Here is a 20,322-nt window from a genome sequence, read left to right as displayed (position 1 = left end):
ATAACAAAGTTGCACAAGAATGTGAAAAACATTCGTAATATCTGATATTCATTATAACGATATAAGATAAATACTAAAGTTTAATGAGAGAAATATAATAGCGTTTCTCAACTTGTGGTCTACGGAATAGAGGTGATCCTCAGACAGACATGAGAATTTAATTATAATTAAAATGAAAATTTTCATGAGTGTCAAATATGTTAACAATATTCACTTAGGTTTGAATAAAATATTAGACCAACATACTGTAAGTCAGTAGTTCTCAAAGTGTGCATTGCTGTTCTTAAGGGTGTCACCAACCTATGTCAAAGGTAAACTACTGTCGGTATTGGTATGTGTCTATTCAGGGTTTTGAGGTGATTCTGTATCAGACTATCCATAGGTGGAGATGAACTTGAAAGTCTGGGGGGCGGGGCGGGCAATGATGATTGCTGGTGGGGGAGGGCAGTGTGATAATGTCAATTCATATATATGCATATACATTAGATAAGTTGACTATGCCTTTGATTCTGGGGGGTGCAATGCCCCCACCACCCTGGGGAGCTGCGAATAATTGTTGACTGAAGTAAGCGAGCAATGGGTGACAGAAACTTTAAAAACTACTGCTGTAAGTGGTCTGTTAAACTGTTACAGACATTTTAATGGTCTTCTCTTCTCTCTTTATTTGTTTTATTTCAAGTTTTTATAAAGTTTTTACTTTTATCTGTGCTTTCATGCTTCAAAAAAAAAAAGTGAATTATTTCTTATTTTTCACGTCTCTGTTTGCAAAATCAACTGCACTGATGTTCTGAACATGCATGAAGAACAGGGTTTTGGAAGAGGGTCTGCTGATCTCCACGGTTTCATAAGAAGTTGCTAAGGGGTTCTGCTGAACGTGTTTCCAATAAAAATTATTTGAAGATATTATAAAAAAATTCATATGGATATCTCTATACCTATCTTGTTAGTGACCATGCATACATAGCACAAGAGGTCCTTGGTATCAGGCTATATAGCTAAAATTTCTTTTGGGGGAGACCAAACTCATGGGACTAGCAAAGTAAACTTAATCATGTAGTTATATATATATATATATATAACTGTGATGGACCAAGGAGTCCTCCGGTGAGTGCATATTGAAAAACTACTAGTATGGCAGCATATTTTTGAAATTTAGGCTTTATTCAGTTAATAATTAGATGCTAAAAGAAACCTGCCTATTTTTATTTTTATTTTTTGTGATGCTGCTTTTTTTTCATTTATGCTGTTGGCTTGCATGTAAGACTGTGGTCTGTGAAATCATGATTCTCATGAGCTGCGCAGTAGTCAAAATGTTAAAGGGGTTTATATAATGACAAAGAATCTGAATTTTCAGTTTTAAAAATACTTTTTGGTAAAAACTTTGTTCTTTTTTTCACTGGAATTCTTAGAGAAAACAATGCTTGGTCATCCTAAAAGTTATGAGCATTTTTTGGTAGGCTCTTATTTCAGATTTTGATGTGTTTTTAAAATAAACATCTTGTGGTAACTCAGTAAAGTTGAAAGTCTACTAAGATGTCTGGTCTAGTTTTATTGTATCTGGTGTATTTTGGATATTTTTGCAGGGTGTTCAATACGGATGATCAAAAGTTACATTTTAAGCATATAATGCTACTTAAAGAAAAATAAGGTGATGCTGCTCAAACTTGTAGAAATATTTATGAAATCTATGAATGTGATTCTTCACATCAATAAACAGTTTGACTATTTCTTATAAGGTTTAAAATCTGGGATTTCAGTCTAGAAAAAATGAGGATAGGAGTAGATGATCACTATAGCAATAGATGATTATGTCATAGATTCAGAAATCAAATAAAACCTGAAATAATTTCCACTAAAAATATTACGTTAAGTACAGCTCACAGAAACATTTTGTGAAACTAGTCAGAGAAAAACTGTATTGATCACTATTCAGTGTGTAACACACTTCTGAATTCAAATGAAAGAGACCCATTTTCAAAGCCTGATTTGTCTTTGGTTACCAAAAACTGATTGCATTGGATAGGCTGGGATGTTTTATCATATATCCACTATACTTATCTGATACTGCACCACATCATTTTTACGAGGGTCCTTTGATAATTAAGATAAAAATGGAGTTTAAATTTTTTTTCGGATAAATTCTATTTTATTTTTAAACATTGTCTCAATCAAGCTTTTCACACTTTCTCCAATGATTTTCAAATTTCTATATCATAAACTTATGTTTTCTCTAACTCGTCAAAGTAGTCATGTATAGCAGTGATGGCCTCTTCATTTGATGAAAAAATAAATTCCCACCAGCCAAACTTTCAAGTTTAGGAACAGGAAAAAGAAAGTCACATGGGGCCAAATATGTAGAATTCTGTGGATGAGGTATTGGTGCAAAGCCTAATTTATGCAATTTGGCCATTGCAATGGATCTGTGAGATGGAGCATTGTCGTAGTGAAATGAGACATTATTTGTGCATCAATCTTGGCAGTTCCACCTGCAGCTGTTCTTTCAAATTTCCCAAAAGTTTGGCTTAATGCTCTCTTATTATTGTCTGAGTGTTTTGGAAGTAGTTTATGTGAGCATCGCCTTGGAAACTGTGGCAATTGCTTTTTTTTTAGATTATTTTGTACTGTTTCGCCACACTCCATCCACTGTTTTAACTGTTGTTTTGGCTCTGGTGCATAATGGCGAATCTGTGTCTCACCCACAGCCATTGTACACCCTTTTTGAAATGCCTTATGCATTTGCTTTTGATCAATAATGATCAATCCCAGCACCAATCTTGGACAAAGCTTTTTCATTTTTAATGTTTCATGGTGAATGTTGTGAACCTGTTTTATTGAGGTGCCTACAACATGAGCTATCTCGAAAAACTTCAATCTGTGATCTTCCATGATGATACCATGGATTTTTCACTGATTTCCAGGATGTTCTTTTTTTTGGTGGACATGCAGCCTTTTTGACTTTGTTGACCCAAAAATAAATGGTCTTTAATCATGGTGCAGGGTCCCCATGAACTTATTCCGATTCAGCTTTGATATGTTTGCAAATAGTTTGCAACTATTTTAGATAAAAATGCTGTTTTCATTGCACAACATTTATCTGAATTATACATTTCCTTAATAACTGCTACAACCCGAACTTAGAATGATGACAAAAAATAAATGATAAAGCTCTCTTTGTGGGATACAGGTTTTGGACAGGTTTTACAACGTGTTGATACAGGTTTTGGAGAGTGATACTTACAATTGTAATAATTTGTGATCGTTCTGCTATCTCATAGAGGTTTATCTTTTTTTAATCAAATGACCTACTTATTTGTTTTTCACCCTCCAAAATTTACCTAATGTTATTTTGTGATGTGGATGCTATTAAAAGTACTTGCCCCAAATGAAATAAACTCTAAAAGAACAGAATTGCCCAAATTATAGCCTAACATTAAAAAAAAAAAATAAAGAATACATTAACCCCTTTGCTTACAAGTGAATTGGCAAGAAATTTGGATGCTCTCTATTTGACGAATCAACAATAAATATAGTAACCTTGTCCTAACCTAACTGCATGTTAGAAAAAGGGAAGAAATAAAAACACAAATGAAAGGGTAAGACAGTATGGATAAAGTGATAAGAATGTAGATACAAAGTTATATTTCTTTTCACCCTCACCCTACCTGTTCTCTTTCATTCTTATAAGAAAGATGCATCATATGTGAGGAAAAAAATCACTATCACGATGTACAAAAACCAAAAGAGAAAACAATTATAAGGTTGCAACAAAGCTTCAGGATGATCAGGAGAGAGGAAATAAAACAGAGTGGGCTTGTTTGAATTCACTCCACTGGCGTTTGGATGCAATATTATGTCCTTTGATCGTAAAGTGGTTAAAGCATAAATTTGAAGGATTTTTTCTTTTGTTCAGTAACTTATGAAAGCCGCCATGTGGTTGTGTGGGCATTGTCATGGACTCGCATCTCACCACTAGAGTCCAGGTTCCAACTCTGCTGACAGCATAGTGGTTGGCTGAAGTTTGTTTTCTGGGATTTTCTAGCTTCAAGGCATAAATGTGAGGCTGATCTCCCACTTAAAAAAAAAATCTCCACAGAGATCAATCAGGCCTACCACATTTAAAAAATTCACACATGACAGACACAGCAATCAAAAAAATAATCTGCTGAGTGTTTTGCTTTGGAATTCGGGAGACAGATGGCAGCACTTTACAAGCGATGCCTAACAAACATTCCTCAGAAACAAACATTGAATTGGGCTCACAGCACATATGCACACACATTCTAACAAATACATATTCGTTAGAAATTCCATAGAGGAATATGGACAAGTTGCATGTGTGGTTTATCTCTGTAGTAGTTAGCTTATGAAAATAAATGCTCAGAAATTTTGGGATGACCTAATATTTTGACTTTTTGAAACTTCAGTGTTATGAGTAAAGCAGTCTAGATCTTTTTTAGTCAATTTCTTTTCATGTACAAACATAATCTGAAATGCATCTTTCATGTTTGAAGGAAAAATAAACTAAAAATATATTGAGGAGAATGAAATTTCTTCAGAGTAAGCTTAGATTTGGTATATGCAATAAAAAACAGTTAATATTACAGGTATTATTTTCTAAATTAATTTAAGGAGAAGTATTTATTTTATGTGTGATAGTGCATGTATCTCGAATATGATAAAAATATATTATAAACAGCTGAAAAAAAACCATAAATTCCATGCACTCAAATCTTGTTTAGCTGATCTAAGTCATGAGAATGAATTGAAAATTATTTAATTTTTATTCATTAACAAAACTGTTTCAATTGCTTTACAAAGCAATCAGAACCAAGTACAGAAATGGAGGCTAAAATCATCACAGATGAGGAAAATGAAATTTTTGAAGTACTTAAAAGTAAGTATTTTTTAACTCTGTGTAAATTGAATATGGAATTGATTAACCAAAGAACTAAATTCACTGGATAGTTATTAATTTATCACCATATATTTAAGTTTATTATGAATAAATATTATTCCAGGGTTTAGTATTTTGTTATCCAGAACAAAATGTATTTCATTATACAGTGAAACCGTGAAATAATGATATTCTCAGGAGCAAGAAAAATATTGTTGTAGAGGGATTATCAAATTATCAATTAATCGAGAGGTAGAATTATTGTTAAGCACCACAAAATCTATGATGTTCTTTGCATAGTTTACCACACAACACTTTTGTGTATTACACTGAAAGTAGCAATACTGCCAACTTCATTAACACTTTCAGTGATAAGATGGTGCAAAATATTAATGTGATTTTTAGTCCTAGGAAGAACAAAAAACTTGTGAGAGGAATTTTAAAATATATTGAAAATGATTTTGAGTGCAATATAATGTTGTAGCAGTTTCAAAATATCCCCAGATAATATCATTATTGAGGGATTTATCATATTAAAGGATATCATTGTATTGAGAGGTGTTAGACTGTAAGTAATTCAAAACAATATTTGAAAAAATATTGGTGTAGAAGGATTTATCATTATATTGAGTATCATTGTAGAGAGGTTTTGCTGTACCATGAACACTTATGGTAATTAAATTCATGTCTCCATTTTGGTATGTGATGTACTTATTGTGCTGAACTAAGAATTTCACTCACAGTACTATGATAACTTCCATATAACTTCACTCCATATTCTTCAATTAAAATTACATACATTGATTGGTTCTCCACTTTCACTGATAAGTAAAATTTTATAAAATGTAGATAATAAAAGTTTGTTGTGTGGGGACTGAAAATCATTAATACTCTTTTCAGTTGAATGCAAAAAAAAAAAAAAAAAAAAAAAAAATTGAATAACTACTTATTATTTTTTTTTGTTTATGATTTTGATTTTGCTCATTATGATTTTTTTTAATTTTATTCCACATTTTTATGTTCACATTTATTACTTTTCTTTTTTTTTCAAGCAGAATCTTTGCAACTAGACACAAGACTTACCTTAAGAAACACAGGTTCTAACAAAGATGAACAGTCTAACATTCCCACAACTTTATGTGAAGGTACTGTCCTAGAAGAAACAAAAAATAAAAATGATAACTTCAGTTCTGAAGATGATAAAACACAAAATTGTTCTGGTGAAAATCATATAGTTGATAATACAAAACTGAAAAACATTGTTTCCAAAGAATGTGCAGACACACTACCTACCCAAAAGCATAGCAGTTTAGAAAGCCAAACAGATACTTTTGATGAAAGTTCTACCTTTATTGATGAAAAAACTGTTGAAGTGAAAAAATGCCTAGATTCCAATGGGAAAAGATTTGCAGAAAAAAATGTTGATACTGAACTATTTCATGGATTCCATTCAAATAGGAATGCCTCTGAGAATGAGAAAGTTTCAATAGCACCTTTAGACTCAAAGGATCCAACACTTTTATTCTCTGAGGAGAATTTTGCAGTTTTAAACACAAATAAATGTGAACCAGAAGATTCAAATACTTCTATTGAGCCTATTTGTAAAGATATAGAATCAGAGAATGTCATTATAGTTGGCTGCAAGGAGCCAATTAACACTCATAGTCATATAACAGATCATAATTCAGTAAAAACTGTGCATGAAGAACACAATTTATCAAAAACTTGGCCAGATGGAGCAGCTAGACCAGAATCTGAAAAAAAAAATCATGGCAAAGATGAAAACTATGATATGAGTATAATTTATTCATATAATCTCAAAAGCGTAACTGGTGAGGAAAATAGACTTCAGTCACAAAAAGAAGATATACAAGGTAACCAAAACTTTACTTTATCATTGGTTTCTGGAACATACAATGATAAATTAGAATCTATTGAGATAAAAACAAATCATGTTGGAAAAAGGGTTGAGAATATATCGGAACATGATGAGAATGAGGACATTAATTGCTCAAGTTTCAAAAATTATGTTGGTGCTGAGGCAAGGGCAACTGATGCCCAAGAGATAACTGCAGATGATATGAAAAATTTAATTGACAATCCAAATACTGATTATATGAACATAATGGGAAGTGAAAATAGTTCAGGTATATTATTATTATTATTTGGAGAATTTCTCTTTTGCTTCAGTTTAACATTTATTTTTGTACTTATGGGTTTTTTTCATCATTTCATTTATGTTTTTTGTTGTCATTTTTAGTTTCCTTCAGTTTTTAGAATACAAGTTATATAAATGCATGGAGTGTATTATTGAAGTAAAAAGGGATAAAATGCTATCACAAAATGGTTATTTTTTATGCATCTGTTAGTCATGCATTAAATAAGAATTATTGATCTTTTACATATATGTATATATTTGTTAATGTCTAGAAACAAATCAGACAAACCACCTTTGAGGATAAGTCAGATTTTCGTGATTAACATGTTCACTGCAGAACATGTTTGTTTACATGGTGGATTGATGCCACCATGGCGTCACCTGCAGTGAATGTGTTACTATATTAATTTGAATGTCATGTGTTTCATGATATTTTCAGGGCCAGATCTTGAATCCTGCGAACTACGCAGTCGCAGAGGGCAACAACCGAAGGGGAGCAATGTTTTAGGTTTTGTTTCAAAGGTGAATATTTTCAGAAAAATATCACTATACAATACAGCAATAAGGACAGCAAGGTCGAATCTTAACAAATTGGCAATGACAATATAATGGTCCGTTTGGTATCAAACGTGGTGAACTGAGCCAAGAGTGGTAGAACATTGAATGGACACCCCTTTCCCCAAAAAAATAGGCTCATCCATCAACTGGCGGACTGGCTGTTTATGTTATTTTAAGGCATACCAGGTACATTTTCCGGCTATCGATACTGCTGTAATCTTTGAAAGAAACAGACATTCATGAACATATGCAGGTTACTCGTTAATTATTGTTGTATCCTTGGGTTGTCTTGTTACTCCAAGAGGTGTTGCATTTCTTTGGCACCTAGATGGGGGTTTTTAAGGAAAATACAGGGAATAAAATGATGGATCAGAGAAAGAAAGATGCGTAGAATGGCTAAAAACTTACTCTGAATACACTATTGATAAAAAAGCGGGGTGGAAAAACATCTGTATATGAGGAATTCTTCTGTAGATTTATGATAATAAAGAGATAGAAATATAGTTGAGGAAAGACAGTCAAGTCTCACTCTCCTGAGCAAATTTATGATGCTGTATATAAACCATCCCATGATCAAAAAATTGATGCTTCTAGTGAAAACACTGCTTTGGGAATTGCTTGAAAACTGCAGAGGTTCAAGTTCCTTTGCGATTTAGTCACCTGCCATGAGATACTGTTTAAAATGAACATGGTTAGTAAAATGATACCGAATGTCACTGGTGTTCACTCAAAGTTCAATGAATCTCATCAAAAGTGTCCAAAGGTTTCTTGAAAACATGAGGTCTGATGATTTAATCAATGGTGTTAGTACAAACGCAACAGTGCTTGTAGACAAAGAAGTGCACCCAAGCATAGGTGCTGGAACCTAGGGGCTGAGGTAATTTGAGCCCCCCACCCAGTAATTTATACTTTACCTCACACCAACTATGGTCATATATTGCGATACAGTAGTTTCCAACCAGTGGAATTGGGTGGGAAATGAAGGCACCATCTAGTGGTGGTTGCCCCCAGACTTGGTATATAAAAAACTTATTTCTGACATGCTATGCTCGGATTTGAACCTGTGGATCTTGATGGTAACCTTCATAGTGTAAGGCGAGCATCTTACCATTGCGCTACCACCCAATAATTTCTGGGAAAACAATGCTATGCACCCTACTTCTCCTGTGTACACACTTTAGTCCTGCATACATGGGACAACCATCAACTTTCAGCCCCTTGCCAATGTTTTCTTCATGTCGGCGCCTCTGCATCCAAGGAACATAAAAAACTCAGTCCTCTTATGAAAGTGAGGATGAACCTATTGGGGCTGGGAAAAGATCTTATAAAGTAAACTTTTTAATATTGTGCTTGGCAAAGCGGTCACATCACTGAAAGAAAGGTTCCAGCCTTTTTTTTTATAGAAAACCACAGCAAAAGCTTTGAATTTGTATATAAAATAAACAATCTGCAAACATGGAATAAAAAAGATTCGAAGAAAGCATGTTTGAATCTTGAAACTGTGTTAGAGTGATGAAGAGGAATTTGAAGTCAACAACGATTGAATGGACTAGCCTTGATGTCCATTAAAAATGACATTCTCAACGAAATGGATACGGATGTAATAATAAGGCATATATTGCTAAACTGAAGGCCAGAAAAGTCTCTTTATAACATGCAGGGCCATCTTAAGAGCATCATGGGCCCTACCTGGTAGATTCTAGCAAATTTTAATTAGATCTAATTTTTATGAGGCCCCTCTTCTCTTCAGGCCCTCGGACCATGCCCAGGTGGGCCCATGCGTTAAGACGGCACTGATAACATGAATGTTGGAGTACCAATAAAAACAAGGAGTTGCAACTTATGCTTCAGTTGTACTTATCAAAATAAAATTTTTGATTAACCTGACATATTTGAATGCATTCACCTTATTACTTTCCATTAAATTCAGTGGATGACAATCAGGAGACCTTCCTTATTAGTGGTGTGTATTCAATAAAAATTGCTACATATAATTATTAAAATTAGAACTTCGTTTTATATTCATTGTTTTGCCATCAGCTGTTAATATTCTTGGGGAACCTGTGGATGTTAAAATTTTTTTAATTATTATGATTCTTTGCAGAATATTTGTCCATTAACAATTTCCTACGCATTTATTATCATTGTAGTCAGGGGGAGGAAGGGCTCCAAAATATTATTCGCTTACACTTGAAAAATGTCTAGATCTGGCCCTGGATATTTTGTACCTAGAATAATTTATCATATACAATCATATAATGATTTTTAGGTCATGTGCACCAACTTTTGATTATATTCAATGTGGATTTTGAAGGAAGATACAAGGTACAACTAAAAAATTTGTAACTGCCCGAACAGAAGAGGAAGAGGGTGTTACATAAACATGCAAGATGAGGGAAGTTGATGTATGACTTAATGAGTTATGTTGTCAAATTTTTAAAAAATCTGTTGAGGAAATGGACATCACTTTTTTTTTTGTCACACAATGTCTATCCCAGTAGTTCCCAAACATTTTTGAACATAACCCCCTTTTGACAAGAGTATATGCAACTCCCCCCCCCCCCCACTATTCTGTCTCCTGCCATAATGAACTACATCAAAAATAAAACTTTGAGTACATTGTCATCTACTATCAAATGATTTTATTATTCTGTTTCATAGTTTTTTTGTATTTTGTTACCTTATTTGAGAGAACATCTGAGAATCTTCTGGAAATTAGTTTTGCTTCATATAAGCAGCGAAGTGTCAGGATACGGCATCATTTTTAATTATAAGTCATGTATTCTTCTGATGACTGTTAAGTGGCAATAAATTTCTTATTAAGAAATTCTTATTAAGAACTGGATAATTCTACACAAAGGCACTGATAAAGATAAAAAGAACACTGGGAGGGATAGGAGAGGTTGACAAAAATCCAGTATATATGAGATTATGTCCTGTTGAATTGTGGGTAGAGTGTTGGACTACTATCACAGAGTATATATGGGATTCAGGGGTGTATATGGGGTGGGTATGTATTTTATTGTCTATTCACATGAATTAATTATTACAATTTTGGATAATAATTATTAAGTAATTACTGAGGGAGACCTCAAAGTTTACTGGAGAGGGGCCTCAATTAGCCTGAGCTGCCTGTCTCTTGTGCCTATGTTTTCCATGACAATGCCTGTGTGCATACATCCAACATATGCAGTTTCTGGTAAAATGCAATACTACCATCTTTCTTAATCCTCCCTATTCACCTGATATGGCCATTGGTGACTTTAAAATACATCATCAAATGAGGCTATAGCTGATATGGTTTGAATTCAGGACTTCCCAAGAGCTGCATTGGACATACTGTTGAAAAACAGTTCATAGAAGGCCCTCAATTGAAGGGTTTGGCCGAATATTTATAAACTTCAGAAGTTTAGAAATATTTCCAGTTTTATATACTTATATATTTCCAAACTTAAAGCATTTGCAGTTTTTCTAAATTTTAGAGGAGACTCAATAAAAGTCATCACTAAATTACTGAAAAACCTTTCTTTCTCTCTGCCTGAAAGTAACATAGACCGTTCTTCCATCAAACTCCAATGGCAGTGAAAACAATGAATGCAATGCCCACATAGAACGTTGCTCCAATTATAGAACTCACAATTGCAGCTGCATAAAATGGTATGGCAATGACATATGTTGGTTTGGGCAGGAACTTAATTAAGGAACATGTTATGGAAGCTTTATGGAATGTCATTCAGTCAAAAACCCGATTTTGCAAATAATGCAATATAGATCGTTATTAAGAAGAACTCTTCAATATTAGGGACTTTTAAAGAAATCCCTTCTATCCAAACAACACGCTTTAAAATGCATCAAGATTATTTTATCATTTGGGAAGTTTTTCAATTGTACCTTATAATTTTATGAATCTTATTATCTTATGAAAAGTAGTTTCAAAAATTCTGTTTTAGAACATTAGAATGTATTATGTTTAAAATATAAATTTTTTATTCTGAAAGTTGTTCCAGCCAATTAATTAATTAGAAAAATTCAACTTTCCATTTTCATTGTTAAGAAACAAAAGATCATGATGCACCAGACATGCCACCACCATCTCCTGCTGGTTTTACAAGCCATGGTATGCAATTGATTATGTCAATTTTTTAATCAATGTAGATAAAAGAACACAAAGAAAAATACTTTTTTTATATGATATTTTATGCAACTACACTTTCATAATTTATATAAATTGTACATTAACTGGCATGTTTAATTAACACCAATTAGACATGATGGATAGGGATGTCAGAAGCTGAAAAGGATGAGGGAAGGCATTCAAAAAAGGGCAATTCTTGGGATCACTTCAAAATACTGTCACAATTTTGTTGACCAATTCCTTACACAAAGGTTTTTAACAGCTGGCTGATGCGAAGATGAATTTAGGAAAGAAAGAAAATTCAACTGCCCTTGCAAACATCATCCTTGGATAAGTTGCCATCTGGTGGCAGTGTCAGAAATTGTGAGCATGAGTTAGGTTTGACCGTCCATGTATGGTCCCATTCAGTGCACATGAGCTCTAAAGAGAAATTTGGATTTGTTGCCTGTGTAGTCTAGGGTGCTCACCTGGCAAGCGAGAGGACGTTTATTTGCTTCCCACAAGGGCAGTTGAATTTCCTTTCCTGAATTCATCTTCACATCATCCAGCTGTTAAAAACCTTCGTATGAATAGCAGAGAGTGACATCATCCTCTGACAATTCCTTATAATAGGATAAGGGTGGGAGATAATTTTTCCCTTCCCTCCCCCCCCCCTTTGCTCCACCATCCCTGATGATGAATCATAAATTATTAATACATTGTCAATCTTATTAGTGTATAAGGTGAGGTTCAACTCCCTCTTTGATCACAGGTTTCAGCATCTTTTTGCAGGAAAAATGAAAAAAACCCCTCCCCTTGAGAAAAATCCTGTTTATGCCTATGGTAAAGGTAACATTGGCAGAGATAGACTTGAAGGGCTGGGGCCAGATGATGATGATTCATATCAACAGATTGGTTCAAGACTGCAACAAGTCAAAATTTCTTATTTTAAGATATCAGCATTTTAAAGATTCACTTTGTATGGAACTCATAGGGAGGCAGCTTTCAAATTGCAGTGGGAAGCATATGAACAGAGTTGGGGATTTCTGGAATATTTAGAAGCTTTTTCTACCATTCTAATTGTGTGCACTCAAAAATGCAATTTTTTGAGTTGTTGCCGTCTTGAACCAGCCCGTGGATATATATTCATACACGTTGGATCAGCCAGTTCATCATTAATGTGGGGAGGGGGAAGCATTGCCTCCCATGCCCCATATCTTCGTCTATAAAGGCAACGCGAATTACGGTGTCATAAGGACTTTTTTGCTGACAGTGTTGGGAACGCACTTGCAGTTGATTATGTAATTGTAAATTCTCTACTACAAGATAGTGTGCTGATAGATGTCTGTGTTCTAGACACAATTAAAAAGAAACATGATATTTATTGCAGGTAAAATTGTAAAAATATCTATTCTCTGATGGTAAATGTATTTTATACGAGCAATATATTATTCAATAAAACCAAATACAAAATTTGGTAAATTTTGTATACAAAATACCAAATCTCAGAAAATGTAAAATAAAATATGGAGTGAAAAAAGTAAAATATCTAACAATCGGATCAAAACGACATGGGTTACATTCTCAAAAAACTTAAATTTTTCAAACCAAACTGACCTTAGATAGAAGAATTGCCTTCTCTAGGTTGGCAACCAAGGACAAATGTCCTGTTACTCCTGCCTGGTTTCGGCCTTGGATAGAAGAGACCAAAAATGCTGGTAATTATGACAGATGCCAACCTATTCATTTTGTTGATGAAGTTGTCTGGAAGTGCATTTAGTATATTTTTTTTTTCAAAGTCACATGCTTTATATTTAATAAATTTTGTGGGCTGTAGCATTATTTAATTTTTTCATCCACCTCCTTGGGAAATTTGCCTGTTGTGACCTTTATGTTTGTATTTGTGTAATTTAAAATCATAGTAATGTGTCAGTGTATAGTAAATTACAATACTTCAGTATTGTGATTGTGTGTATAATATACTTTACAATTACCATTTATATATATATATATAGAGGAGTTGAGTGGTACCTGGATTGATATGATTATTTTGTTCTTGAAACTTACATGTATCAGGAGAATTTTATATTTTAACTCAAACCTTTTCGTATGAAATAATGGAGATGCCATCAACTAATTCTATTCTTCCAAAACATTAATACTTGTATGAATATCAAAAAGCATGGGTACAAAATAGTGTGCTATATATCAAATCAAAATAGCTCTTTTACTTGCAAAAAAAATGTGGTTTAGCATATACTAACTCTAAGAGGCTGTCAGCCTTCACTTTTTTAAAGGAACCAGAGTGCAGTGAATGAGCTTTTTCCAGTACATTTCATGTTTTTTAGTTGGCTATTTTCTTGCAAGATGGTGTATTTAAAAAAAAAAGAAGAAAAAAACAATTTGCTAATTACTTGGATAAGATATTTTGAAGTGGAGACACTAACAGTTTAAGGTACATTGTATATATGTTACTGCCGAAGCCTGAAGTTAGCCAGCCCAGCTGACCTAGCCAATGTCCAAAATCCTGGCTTTTGCTGGCCTTTATATGTCAATCCCTATATATATGGATCACCAAGATATCGATATTCAGATTTCTTTGATCGTTAGGGTTGCTATAGCTAACCATAATTATTATGGTTAGCTAATTATAAATAGCCATAATTATCACAAAAAATATGTCAGTGCAACCATGACTCTGAATCATAGGGATCAATATATAGGAGCCGGCTAAAGCCTGAATTTCAGACATTGGCCAGTTCAACTGAGCTGGCCACTTTGGGAAGTGGCTAACTTTGGGCTTTGGCAATAACATATATGAATAATCAAAAATATTAGAACTTGTATACAGAGCTCTTTTTATGTTGGTATAAGCAGTATGTGTACTATTAATATCTACTTTATACTAGAAAATGATTTTTATGAAATGGGGATGATCATCCTGTTGCCACCCCCTCTGGATCCATGCATGAGGGTGCCTATATTAAGGCTTTTCAAAAAAATTAGTAAATGATACCAAATCAACACCTTCCATTTTATTACCTCTACTCACATTTCATTTTAAAAAACATCTGGTTGATATTTAATGGTGTCAAGTTAATCAAATGTCATTACTATCATCAGATGACAATTCTAACGACAAAAATGAAAATCAAATACAGAACCAAATCATGGCATCAGAGTTGGGGGTGCTCAACCACCCACTGTAATTTGTAGGATGGGTCCCAGCACCCCACATTGGTTCATGAATTGAAATCTGCCACATAAACCTCAAGATGAGTGATCACAGGTTCAAAACACCTCTGATGCCCTGAAGCCAAAGCAAAACTCACTGACCCTTTAGACATGCACCCATTCTGACCATGTTTTCACTTTTTTTTACCTTCATTGTTTTTGTCTTGGAAACTGCACCCATGAATGCTGCAACATTTGTCAATGCTTTAAATTTACTGATTGCCAGTAATATATTGTCTTGTTCTTTCTTAGTTTGCTCCTCTTGCGCAAAGTTATTAATAATAATAATAACAATACCGTGATCAGCACGTATTCCCAAGAGATCGTTACGATCTGTCCAGGGAATTTGTTAGTGTTAGTAGACATCCATGCCCGACCCGGGATTTGAACCCAGACCTGCACAGTCAGAAGCTAGTTCCCTAACCCCTGAACTGCCAGGCGGCAATTATTGATTCAATCATTTAATCTGATTCAAAAGAAATTGTGTTTCTATCTGGCAAAGACTGTTTTTCTCTTGATTGTACGGAGAGGCAATAAAAATCTTAAAAAACCTAAACTACTACAACAGGAGAAAAGAGGCAATACAATTAAATCAAATTCGGACCTTTGCCTTGAAAAACATGAGACCCTCTTCCTTTGTGGCCTACATGAGAATAAGGAAGAAACCAATTAAATGACTCTTTTACTGACAGTCAGTGTGAATATTCTCTAAACATATTAAATGATCAATCCCAGCAAGTATGGGTGATTACGATTATATATATATATATATATATAATATTAAAGTAGGTAAATTAATAAAACTGTGGAAGTTAAAAACAAGCAGATCTTGTCATTACAATCTCATTGGTGAAACTCTGAGTTTGCCTTACATCACTAGATGATGCTATATACTATTTTTACATTAACACAAGAGTAAGTTCTGATTAGTTCATTTTCTAATGTAAAAACAGACATGGATAGTTGAAACTGCTTTGATTAATTAGTTTTAATCAGTTACTTAATATAACATTAATTTTGAACATTCTGCAACTTAATGAAAAGTAAAGGGAAGTGTATATAGAGATGTGATATGACTCTCCACTGTGTTCATACAAGACATACAGGGAACTTGATATAATTTAGTGATGGTTTTGAACAAAAGTTCACTTGCCTCCATAGGAATCAAACTACTGTATAAGAGAAAGTGGTCTTGATTCACAAAAACATGAAACATAAGCATAAAAATAACAGACTACCAGCATTGGCCAAGCATGAAATATAATCTACTAGCTAATTTTTCGCATTGACAGTTTTCTCTTGTAAGATTATATGGATGCTTCACCTATAAAACTAATCTGTAAAATGTTAGTTGCTCATCCAGAAATTTAAATATAGAATTTATAAACACTAATTATATGCTATGAATAAAAATTATATAAAATCTGATTCAAAAGTTAGTTTTAATATGTATTTTGGTTCTAGATGAATTACTACAATTCTCAATTCTTTTCATATTAGATATATATTTTCATCAATACTACTCTTAATTTCATTATAGGTGATTCTCAATTTAATGTTTGTGCCTATACTTCTGAGAACATAGGAATAAAATCCACATCTGAAAGTATAGAAATAAAATCCACATCTGAAAGTATAGAAATAAAAACCACATCTGAAAGTATAGGAATAAAACCTACATCTACATGTGATTTGGATACAACACTTGAAATACTTTCTGTTCCCGAGACGGAACATTCACTGCCTCTCAGCATCAGCAAGGATAACACTGAAAGAATACCCAAAACTGAGAGTAAGAGCATTTCTTAAAACTTTTCTGTATGATATTGTCAATTCTGTACTCTTCTGTAATGTTTCTTTCCTAGCTAGTATGGTTGTACATTATGCCTGTTCTTAGAGAATTTTTTGAAAGGTTTATAACTAAAAAGAGCTGTTTTTATTAACTTTAATGAGTAAACTGGAAACTATATAAAACATTAAGACTTGAACTTGAAATTGTAACACTTCCAGCATAGAATAATGTTTTTAAATCAAAGTTTTATATTTAATTTTTATTATGACAGCGTTTTTCTACTTTGACACTTCCAGCTTATCATAAACTTTTCCTCACCTCCTTGTAGTAACTTTTTTATGTTCACAACTGGAAAGCTATTCAATTATTGTAATTGAATGAATGAGGAAAACTCTTTCTAATATTTTTTAAACAAAACCTTGAAACGGTATAATACATCCATTGTAATTTACACAAAAATACTTGTAGCAAAAGATTTCAAAAACAACTTTCCATTTTAGTACACAATTATTAGATGATCAATTTTGCTAAATCAGAGTCAGGGTAGCTTTAAATATTTTGTTAATATTCTTGTAAATATTTCAAGAACCAATATATTTAAATCAAACTTATGACTTGGGATTACCAAAAAATGCATGGAGTTTTGAAATATTTATATTTTTATAGGTATATAATGGATTTACTTGAAGAAAATTATTATTTTAACTTTCAGCTCTATGAACTTGTCATCTGTATTTTCCATAAGATAACAATATAGAATTATATCCAGCTAATTCTGCTTAAATGAATATGGATTATACAAGGTAACGTGGGAGGGGGGGGGGGGTTATGCAAGGTAAAAATCTCTTCCAGATAAATTTTGAGTTACTAACCTTCAAAAAGCATTTTAATGAACAGAAATTGATTAAAATAACATGTAAAAAGTATTTTCTTTTCATATCTTAATTTTTTATGAAAATGTTTGGAAAAATTAAATTTTCGGTTGGTTTAGGGAAAGCACAAGACCCCCAATCCCCCCTGTGCTTATACCTCTGATTTCATACCATTAATATTTATTTATTTATTCATTCCATATTGCTTCACCGAGGCCCATACAAGAGGATGCAGTGGTTAAATATGACAAAAATGATGATTGAGATGTTACAAGTAAATTCGGAAATCGCAGTACAATCTACAATATTTTGTGGCAAGTTGTTCCTATCAGTTATAGGTCTTGGGAAAAAACTAAATTTATGACAGTCTGATGAAGAAAAGATGGGCTGCAATTTTTGGGTATGGTTAAGTTTAACTGAAAAATGTGAAGGTTTAATTAAAATGTTGGAAGTGTTGATATTAAAAAAGCCATGGACGATTTTGAGAAGAAAATTTTATCGAGAGATCGGTCTATAAGAGGTAAGCAGTTGGATATTGAGTTGAAATTTGAACTCAGCAATGGAGACAGAGGAAGACCAACAATTCAAAATGAAGCGCGTGGACTTATTTTATATAGATTCTAACTTGTCTATGTTGGTCTCAAGTTTCACAGGCATAGGAGAAAACAGGGAGGATATATGTTTGCAAGTGAGGTGATGGACATGACGGTTAGAGTTTTTCAGGTTATGCAGAAGGAAAAAAAAGAGTTTTTGGAGACATTTTTGGAAAATATCAGCTATGTGAAGGTTCCAACGGAGATCCACAAAGATTATTGCACCCAGGTATTTGTAATATAGAAAACCTCTGAGACTAAAGAATTGTAGATTGAGTAAGAGAAAATTGAGGGAAAGTTTTTTTTACATGTAACTTTCATAAAAACTGTTTTTGAGGGGTGGAGAGGCAATTCCCAAGGATGAGCACCGTTTGGATATAATGTTAAAGTTGTGTTAAAGGGAATCTTGGTTGGATTTATTGAAAACTCTTTGGTGTACGACACAATCGTCTGCAAAGAGTCTAATATGTCAGTTAATGCAGTAACATATATCATTAATATAAATTCAAAATTAAATATAAAATTAAAATTCCAACAGGACTGAACCCTTGGACGTGCCAGACTTAACATGAAGAAATGGAGAGTTTTGGCCCTAGAATGAGACAAACTGATTTAATAAGGAAGGCTTCCACCCATTTAAGCAATTGAACACATAGGGCAAGGTTTGAAGTTTCAGTAGAAGTTAACTGTGGGGCACCCTGTCAAATGCTTTAGAAAAATCCATGAAAATGATATCAGATTATAGGTTTTTGTCAATAATGTTTGTTAAATCATGTATGAAAAGGATTAATTGGGTAGATACAGATAATGATGATATAAAGCCATGTTGGTTAGGGAATAAAAAGTTAATCAAATCAAGGTGGGTACGGATTTCCTTGGCGACTATGTGTTCAAAAAGCTTGAAGCATCAGGAGGTAATTGTGATTGGTCTGAAATTAAGGGGATTAGATAGTGGATTTGATTTATGAATAGGTATTATCTTAATAATTTTCCACTCAGAGGGCAAGTTAGATGCATTCAATGAGATATAATTTATAGAGGACATTAATTCTACAAAGAAAGCTTCTGGAATAAATTGAACATTAAGAAGATATAAAAATACAAATTGAAAATTATAATTTCATTGATATTGCTCATTTAAAGAACAAACATTTTTTATTCAGTTTTTTTATGTCACGCTTTGGTTTCATAAGCTAGTTTTTAAAAATGTTACTGGTCATCCAAAAGTATTTAGAATGTGTGTATGAAATGGGATTGTTTCTTTTTTAATTTTTTAAACACACAGGCATTGCTAAAAACTAACAACACAGGTTTCCAACCATTTATACCACCACATTGCTATGTAGCAGTGGCAGTGAAACCTTTGCATACCTCTTATAGAATAAAAATAGCAGTAAAGAAAAAAAAGGGGGAACATCAAAATTTTTTTAAATTTAAAGTTTTCAATTTTTCTGTTTCTGCTTATGACTTAGTGCATTTTGTGCATTTCTTGCTTTTTGGCACAATATAATTTTAATAATGAAAATAAATAGCTAAGTGCATTATTAATTGCTCAAAATTAGCATGGCTGACTAAATCAAGTGAGGCAGATAGAAAATTATTCTTGAACTTATACTTTTCAAAATAATGTTGATAGTTTGCATCATAAATGCACTTTTATTTTGCCAGAAATATATTCTGCTTGTTTTCACACATTTTTGTTGTTTGTAAACATTTTCAATTAAAAAAACACTTGCACAGATTGAGATTTGTAAAAATGTTGTTGTTAAATATGTGTATAATTTTTAATCAAATGTTCTTTTCCTGAAATATTACCAGTGTTCTATCTGCTAACAGCCACCTGAGCGAATGAGTTAGTTTGAATGGAAATTATGCTTTTGATCATTTTTATTTTGCATTGAGTGCATGAATTTTTTCAGTGAATTTTTTTTCAAATCCTGAGCTCATTTATTTTTAAATTTTGCTGCATTAAAGCCCATTTTTTTAGATTTGTAGCAGTTTTATGTTTTTGCTTCCATCATACTTAGTTTATCATGATATTCAGGATTAATTTATTTTCCAGTTGTGTATTATTTACTGTGTTCTTACTTTATGCATTGATTATTGA

At 33.0% G+C, this 20,322-nt stretch overlaps 1 protein-coding gene across 21 annotated transcripts in view; it reads left to right on the top strand.

Moving 5' to 3' along the window:
• The window catches only part of LOC149080678 (uncharacterized), a 312,101-nt gene that overhangs the window by 220,567 nt on the left and 71,212 nt on the right, over positions 1-20,322 (top strand). For 17 of the 21 annotated variants that reach the window (XM_089239891.1, XM_089239884.1, XM_089239883.1 and 14 more), the window contains 4 exons: positions 4,819-4,894; positions 5,947-7,041; positions 11,665-11,727; positions 16,499-16,750. In XM_089239891.1, coding sequence (XP_089096017.1) covers positions 4,819-4,894; positions 5,947-7,041; positions 11,665-11,727; positions 16,499-16,750 — 1,486 coding nt within the window. The remainder of the gene's footprint in view (positions 1-4,818; positions 4,895-5,946; positions 7,042-11,664; positions 11,728-16,498; positions 16,751-20,322) is intronic. The other 4 variants (XM_089239881.1, XM_089239873.1, XM_089239887.1 and 1 more) reach the window with 3 other exon arrangements.

Source organism: Pholcus phalangioides, unplaced genomic scaffold, assembly GCF_987345545.1.
Source record: "Pholcus phalangioides strain wild (caught in Gottingen) unplaced genomic scaffold, Ppha-v1.0 ptg000011l_1, whole genome shotgun sequence".
NCBI lineage: Eukaryota > Metazoa > Arthropoda > Arachnida > Araneae > Pholcidae > Pholcus > Pholcus phalangioides.
The sequence above is the reverse complement of the archived record's forward strand: the minus strand, read 5'-3'. Positions and strand labels throughout refer to the sequence as shown.